This window comes from Citrus clementina, unplaced genomic scaffold, assembly GCF_000493195.1.
Source record: "Citrus clementina cultivar Clemenules unplaced genomic scaffold, Citrus_clementina_v1.0 scaffold_3, whole genome shotgun sequence".
In the NCBI taxonomy this organism is placed as follows: Eukaryota; Viridiplantae; Streptophyta; class Magnoliopsida; order Sapindales; family Rutaceae; genus Citrus; species Citrus x clementina.
In genome coordinates, this window is record NW_006262339.1 from 47,645,455 (window position 1) to 47,653,881 (window position 8,427).

The window sequence follows — 8,427 nt, forward strand, 5'->3', positions numbered from 1 at the left end:
TTAAGCGTTCCCAAATAAGCATCGCATTATAAAGTTGATGTGGTTTTCTCATCAAATCAGTGGCGGCTAAAAATTAGAGGAGCCCATAATATACCAAAAAAAAATCTGTTAATTAAGGATGTCAAAATTTAAAATTTCAAAGACATGAACTAAATTTGAATTAAAATCCTTAAATCTTATTTTAAACTTTTTTTTTTCTAACCAAAGTCATTGTCCCCCGGGCCACAACAGAGATTCACCCTTGCATCAACACAGTTTGCGTTCATTTAAAAATCTAGTTTCTTATAAACATTCAAATTCGAGAGATTCGTTTTGTGTTTACTTACCATTTTCATTCTTTGCGTTGATAACGTGTTATTTTGTCGGATCATTTCACTCTTAAGTATAGCAAAATATTGAAGAAATGAGCCTTTGATTAAATGGGGATTAACAAATATATAAAGAAATAAAGAACATATACTCAGTTATATACAAATTATATATGATAATTGCATTATTATTATTGTGATGTCGGTGATTGCAAAATCGTGATCTAGGCGATTGTGGAAACATGATAATTTTTTCATATAACAATATATTCCATCTTCTACTAACAAACCTGCTTAAGACTTTGGTAGTTTGTCTGTGTTATAGAATGAAAAGGAATTACGCATTTCGCTCTATATTGAACAGATACTTAAGGATTGAGCCTTAATTAGACTACTTTGACAAAAACTGATTTACAAAATTTTTACAAATATATGAAAAGTTCGAATTACCTTTAGTTTATTCACAATAGTGAATGGTATAAAGACCCTTTATATAGGTATCACATCAAGATAAACAAGGAAATTAATTATTCTCATAAAAATCTTGATGATTGTAGAAGTGTGTTATATTTACTTAATTAGATTATTTAACTTATAATTTCAAAATCACGAAGAATTTTTTTGAACTATTCCTTCTGTAAACCATGTTGGTCCTCCATTGAAATATATATGTCAACATGGTCCGTATTTAAAAGTCTCAATTTGAATTCCAACCAATGTGACATTCATTCATTGGATGATGATTAAGTAACTTTACAAGTTATAAAATCCATCATTCAATAAATGAGTGACATACGACATTGAGATTCAAATTAGGAATTAAATATTGAAATCCCTAACATTATTACTTTTAAAATGCATCTTTGCCCTAGAGGCTGTGGGTATGCCGAGCGATAATAAATGGAATTATATAACTGTATTGAACTAAAAGTAAGATATATAATGACTATTTTTATTTATCAATTAGTCATTGAAATAATAATGATGTATGGATTCAATTATAGCCTGGTTGATGTGAGAATAAGTGTCAGTTGGCGCTATGATATCTAGACTAGCTATGATTAGCCTTTTGAACATATATATTCGTTTTCTTCTCTAAACTTCAACAAGATTCAAAGTATATTAAAGCAACACCTTATTCATGCATGCTTTCTTACTAATGTCAACTCTCATATCAAATTATCAATCAGTTTGAAATAAACAGATTCCTAATTTGATCATCTGCATAAGAATCCCATCATTAATACTCAAAATTTTGTTCATCTTTCCACTGATCATATATATATATATATATATATATGTGTGTGTGTGTGTGTGTGTATCATTTTGTTTTGTGCAGACATGATGTTAAACTATGTAGTTAATAGAGTTAGTACGGACACGCTATTAAACCGCATGCTTTAACAATATGTCCGCATTCAAAAAAAAAAAAAAAAGAACACCCACGCTTGAGAATAATTACACACACATGCACACACACATATGCGTACGCATGCATGTGTAGAATAAGTTTCTAGTAAGAACATGTATATACCTAAATTACAAAAAAAATAGGTACATAAGATATTGTTTTTTTTTTTTGTCTGTTACTGTATTTATATCTATAATTTTTTTTAAAAAAATTAGTAGCATCCTTAGTTTGTGTGTGTGTGTGTGTGTGTTTATTTGTTCTCAGTTGCAGTTTATGAGAGTTAAAAACTAACCCTCTTAAATCTTACAGTTTAAACAAGTGTTTGCATTAAAAAAAAAATGCACTAGAGAATGACTCTATGTATATATTTCTCTATTATAGGCATGTATTGAGGTCGAACAGTTGTAGCTTAAAAGCTACTGTACTAAGGGTGCGTTTGGGATTGAGGTACAGCTGCTGTGAAAAAAAAAACTGTAATTATGAAACAAAAGTTAATAATATATAGTAAATATAAATTTTAAATAATAATTTTGATAAAATTATTAAAGATATAATAGATTTTGTATTATATAAGTGAAAAATCATATCAATATAACTTAAAAGCTACAGCAGTTAGTGTTTACCAAACACTTTAGTGCTGTAGCTTTTAAGCTACAGCTGCCCAACCTCAATCCCAAACGCACCCTAAAGCGTTTAGTAAATAGTAGCTGCTGTAGTTTAGAAGGTAAGTTAATTTGATTTTATGTTTGTATGATGAAAAATATATTATATATTTACTAATTTTATTAAAATTATTATTTAAAATCATATTTAAGACATAATATTAACTTTTAGTTTATAATTATAGTTTTTTTTTTCAGAACAGTTATAACTTAAAAAGTTATAGTACCTTAATCTCAAACAGGACCTACATATTATCGACGTCAAATCTTAACTTTCTTTACTCATTTGATTTTATGGTTTCGATAAATATAAGTAAGACTGTTAAGTGGGGTTTAAGATTTTAAGAAGAATATTATTATTTTAAGTAAAAGTATTCCACTATGTGGTTTTTACCAAATTTTTGTATGTTTGGTAAGTTTGAATGTTTTGCACCTACTAAATTGTAAAAACAAATTAACGTATCGGTATACAAATGCAAAAGCTTTGCATTGAGTAATGATAGATCTAGCTTCAGTTTGAGATATTGAGACGATTTCACTATTTATTCCTTAAGTAAATAAATAAACATTCATTACTTATTATTACTTTTTAACAATACAATTAGAATTACGCTATTTTTATTAGATGTGTAATAGCATCTAGATCCCTAAATTTTATCTTTTCTCAAATTGGGTCAAACCTTTTCTATTACTGTCAAATAGGTCTGGTATTCCTGTTATAAAATTAATAATCAAAATACCCTTGTAAACCTGAATCTTTGACTTGGCCATCTCAAATTATCTATTCAAGAATATCTAATATGACATTAAAGTAACTTTTTAGTCATTTAAGCAGTGTCAATGATCTATTAGATTTTAGATATCATGGAGAAAGCATAACATTATTGCTACTGGAGATATCATTATGAAAAAGAGAGAAAAAAGAAAAGAAAAAGGGACCCATTTGTTAATTTTCCATAACTAGACCATGGAGAGTAAATTACTGAATCATGTTGCTCTATATTTCATTCTACATAGGACACACCTCCTTTTCCACCTAAAGCATGATGAATAAAATAAGTTCTCATTTTTTTTTTTCAAAATATACGTGGCAAAATCTAAAAAGAACGAAAATTAGTTGGTACAAAATTCAAACTCTAGAATAATGATCTTATGGGATTAAATTGTGACGTTTCACCATTACCACAAGCAGTCTTAACTATATTATATATGATTGCTTCCCATGCAAACTTCTACGTTTTTTATATTCAAAAAAAGAAAGAAAAGGAAAAATCCAACTTTCTAGATGTTTTTTCTTGGCCAATGGCGTTATTTTGGCTGAACAAGATGCGTCATCATTCATCAAAAGCGTCTTTTCGCGTTTTAAAATTTATATGATCTTTTACATTATTAAGTCATTAACGAGCCTACTATTAATTTTTAACATTTTAAATCAAACTTCTTACATAGAATATGAGACAAAATTGTTATTTGTTTCTAAATTTTTTTAATAATGGTCGATTAAAAATTTCCACTCCCTTTTTTTTTTCTTTTCGAAGGTAAAGTGGGAATCCTACCTAAATCGAATGAACATTCAAATAAAACTGATTAAAAATCACTTCCAATTAATATAAAAGAATTTTAAATTATCCATGTACTTTAGTATAAACCTTGTTATCATATATTACTAACAAAACAATACCAATGGCGGTGACCAATATGATTGTCGGTTCTTTATATTTTCTAGAAATGAAATTATTATCTACTTTGGTGGACTCATAAGTCATAATATTTTGTCCTCCTACTATATTCAATATATATAATTTACCCCCTATTATTTTTATAATAACCAATAACCTCATTGCCAGCATAAGTTTACAGTATTGTCCTTATTTTCAAATACATTTTTTTATATTTATTATAGATTAAATAAATCACATAAATAGAAATAAAAATAAAAATTAAGTATTAAAAATAAGAAATATATGTTTTGATGTGAAAAAATTAATAATAAAATATTTTTCTTATACTTTTTACATTTAATTTTAAAATATTATAAAATACATATTATAAGAAAAAAAAGAAATATTTATAAAATATTTATTATAATATATTGATTACGTGAAAATTGGCAATTCATATAGTGACAATTACTTTTATTTACATGCTAGCCAAGTATGGGCTCATTTTATCTATTTATGGTATAATCTTATTTAATTTTTGCTGTTTACATTAAATTTTCCGCCAGAATAATATTGTCAAATCATCGTAGATGATATTCAAAATCTTTTGATGATCATTAACTCAAAAAAATAGAAAACGAGTGTTTTCCAATTTTATGATACAAGAATACGATTATACAAGGTAGATAAACAAAACCCACTCTACATACCAAATAAGAAAAAAAGAGTCGTCTCAATTTTATGTTATTATCTCGTGAATTATCACTCCAACAACAACCATAACAGCAACCAAAAAATAAATAAGTATCATATCTAGTGCCCAATACGCTGCATGATTTTTTTTGTTAAAAATAAAAATAAAAATACTAAAGATATAACTGGCTCGATCAAAGCCAATGCCGGTTAGTAACTAAAGTGGTTGCTCCGTCATATATCAGCCCCAAATAATGATTGAAGGCATAGAATTCTGAGAAGGAATTGAATGATTAGCATTAAGACCCCTAAAAGTTCCCTAACTAATTACATTTCTTCCACTGTCTCCTGACGTCTGAGGAGAAAGCGAATTTTTTTTTTCTCCCTTTTTCCAATTTCTTGGCTTCTCAATAATATTCTTCAACGGGACCATTTCATTTGCATTTTTTTTATAAAGTAGAAATTAAAAAAAAAAAGTTGAAAAAGTTAAAGGGTTGCCAAAATATAATTTTTCATCCGTAAACAATAAATATTACTTTGTTGTGGGCATAAAGTCTTCAATTATGCTTTGGTAAATAGTTTATAGTGTTAAACATTCTAAAATTTCATTCCATATCACATAATTTTGGATAAAATTTTAGGATACAATTTGGGGTGTCTAACATATATATATGTTTAAGGACGCTATCTTGTAACGGCTGAGAATAAATCTTGGTTAAATGCATACTTGGTCTGAATTCTCTACTAGTCAAAAGTGATTTCTTTTTCTTTTTTTTTTAATACCAAAAACTCTTTTATTCTTTTTTTTTATTCTATTTGATTGTAAATTGAATAGAGCTTTTAGAAATTGGAAAAATTATTTTGCCTCTAGGAAAATTTAAATTTTGGACTTTTAAAATATTGTAGTAATGTTTGTAGAGCTTTTCAAAAAAAGAAAAGGTCTAAAATTGAAAATGGAATTAGAAATTTAGTTTGTGGTGGGCAACTTATTAAAGAATTCAATATAAGATATCACAACTTCAACTCCTGGGTTATTTTAATTCAATTGGGCCACTTTTATATTTAGCATTTTTGTTATATTATTTGTGATGAAAATTATGGGATAAAATTTAAAAGATACATGTGGCAAAAGAAAACTCGCGGGGTGCCTGCTTGGCTAATTATACCAATCAACTCTTTCTTTCTTCCAATTAGCGGTGGTTGTAACAGGAAAATAAACGAGAGAGAAAAAAGGGAGAATCTGATCATGATCCTTTTCTTTCAGTGTGGTTGCATTTGCACAAGTAAAATGAGACGGATGATTTTCATTTTAATTAGTAGGTAGTTTTCTAAGGAGATTTTAAGGTCGAGGGTCACATTTGCGATGGAGGCATTCCCCCCGCACTCTAGTTGCCCATAATGGGTCCAAGTAGGACCCAAATCAGATACCCATTCCGGGACCCACTTCAATTTCCAAAATCAATACCAATTTCAATCCTTTCTCCATCTATTTAGGTAGCTGGCTCTTCTCCAAGCATAGTAAAACGAACCCCACTTAAGACTAAGACTATATGCTATTGTTGCCATAAGAACGGATGCTTCTTCTTTTTCTCCTGTATCTTTGGGTCCCCTTATATCCTACTATCTTATATATATGTTAAAGTGTGCTAGGTACTCTATTTGGTACAACCAACTTGTTAGTTTATTACTCTCTCTCTCTCTCTCTCTCTCTGCGTCTCAATTCTATTTTTCCTTTTTTTTGTCTTGTAAATGCCTGAAAGCATGAGTATATCAGTAAACGGGCAGTCTCAGGTCCCCCCTGGCTTCAGATTTCATCCCACAGAAGAGGAACTCTTGCATTACTACCTGAGGAAAAAGGTCTCATCCGAGAAGATCGATTTAGATGTGATTCGTGATGTCGATCTTAATAAGCTCGAGCCGTGGGATATACAAGGTCAGAAATTATCCTTTAATTATTACGCGCATGCCTTGATGCATATTGCAGCTTTTCCCGTTAATTTAGTGATGTAATTAATGTTAGTTTTAATGGACACGTACTTCATACGCAGAGAAGTGCAAAATAGGTAGCACCCCTCAAAGCGATTGGTACTTTTTCAGTCACAAGGACAAGAAATACCCCACTGGAACTCGAACAAATCGAGCTACTGCTGCTGGTTTCTGGAAGGCTACCGGTCGTGACAAGGTGATACACAGTAACTGTAGACGTATCGGCATGAGGAAAACTTTGGTCTTCTACAAAGGTCGAGCTCCCCATGGCCAAAAATCCGATTGGATCATGCATGAATATAGACTCGACGACAATCCCAATGAAATTACTAATGTAATTTATCAAATTAAACCAAATTTCCGAAAGCCCTCATTACTTTTTAATCATTAATTTATTTTATTGATGATATAATTTATGTGGTATAGGTATCAAATGTCATGGGAGATGCAACGCAGGAAGAGAGTTGGGTTGTATGTCGTATCTTCAAGAAGAAAGATCACCACAAAACCCTAGGAAGCCCTACAAGTTCATCTATCAATGGAAACCGAATGTTCAATTCATGCAATGAAGGATCTTTGGAGCAGATTCTTCAACACATGGGTGGCACTTGCAAGGAAGAAAGTGATGAACCCAACAATAACCTGAGACTTTACAGGGCAATATTGGGCACTGGTACTGGGGGGTTCGATCACAATGACCCGTTCTTGAAACTTCCAAGCCTAAGGAGTCCGAACTCCTCTGGTAGCCAAAATAATTATCATCACTATCCCATGCCCATGGTCACAGAAATTGAAGGTTCAGTTTCCAATCAGGTGAGTAGTAGTAATCTCAATAATTCTGTTTATCACACGGAGACGGAGTCATCATCAGGACTCACCAGCTGGGCAGCCCTTGATCGGCTTGTAGCCTCTCAGCTCAATGGCCAAACTGAGACATCAAGGCAATTAGCCTGTTTCAATGAGCCTACAATGGCACCCTACTGCAACCCCACTGATGATGATCATCAGCATGATTTCCAATTGCCACCCCTACGATCCTCATCAATACTATCATCCAACAGCTCTTATCATGGATCAGAAGATTATAACAATGAGATAGACATCTGGAATTACACCAGATCATCGTCATCATCTGACCCACTGTGCCACGCGTCAAATAACAGGTTATAACAGAATAACCCAACATTTTAAATATATAGCTTTATTATTATATAAGGTCAGAAGAGTATGATTATAGCAGTAACGTGATAAATGAATATGAGTGAAGTTATATATATAAGATTGGGTTGCATTGTCAACTATCACCTTTACTAATAATCAATCAAGATGTCTACCATTTCAGCTTGCTATCTAGAAGGCCTAGCAAAAACAGCGGGTGCGTGTGGTTTGATTGATATATTAGCCAACTGATACAATGATTTCACCTTTTTCTTCTCTAAAATTACCATCATCGAGGTGGTCATGTTTGGTCTCTTAATTATCTATGAGTCACATGGTTTGTCGGTTTGTTTGAGAAGCTGAATCGATGGCTCCGCTCCATATCCAACTGTTGGCCACACGCGCGATGCACGTGCACGTATTTTAACATACACATTAAATATCCATAATCTTACAAATTAGTTAATATTAACCAATTTTTTGTGATAAAATTTCCTGAGATTAATTATTATCTTGTAATCAAATTTTAATTTATGTCACTGCATGTA

At 30.9% G+C, this 8,427-nt stretch overlaps 1 protein-coding gene across 1 annotated transcript; it reads left to right on the forward strand.

Annotated features, from left to right (window-relative positions):
• The first annotated feature begins 6,484 nt into the window (after positions 1-6,484).
• Positions 6,485-7,891, forward strand: LOC18048827 (NAC domain-containing protein 43). Its single transcript, XM_006444675.2, has 3 exons — positions 6,485-6,668; positions 6,784-7,055; positions 7,148-7,891. Exons 1-3 carry the CDS (start codon positions 6,485-6,487, stop codon positions 7,889-7,891), a joined length of 1,200 nt encoding a protein of 399 aa, XP_006444738.2.
• Positions 7,892-8,427: the final 536 nt, after the last annotated feature.

Bases quoted from the DNA above. Each gene is read 5' to 3' on its own strand.
- LOC18048827 (XM_006444675.2), top strand. From the start codon at position 6,485: ATGCCTGAAAGCATGAGTATATCAGTAAACGGGCAGTCTCAGGTCCCC. The intron at 6,669-6,783 runs GTCAGAAATTAT...CTTCATACGCAG, and splicing joins CGAGCCGTGGGATATACAAG to AGAAGTGCAAAATAGGTAGC. The intron at 7,056-7,147 runs GTAATTTATCAA...TATGTGGTATAG, and splicing joins ATCCCAATGAAATTACTAAT to GTATCAAATGTCATGGGAGA.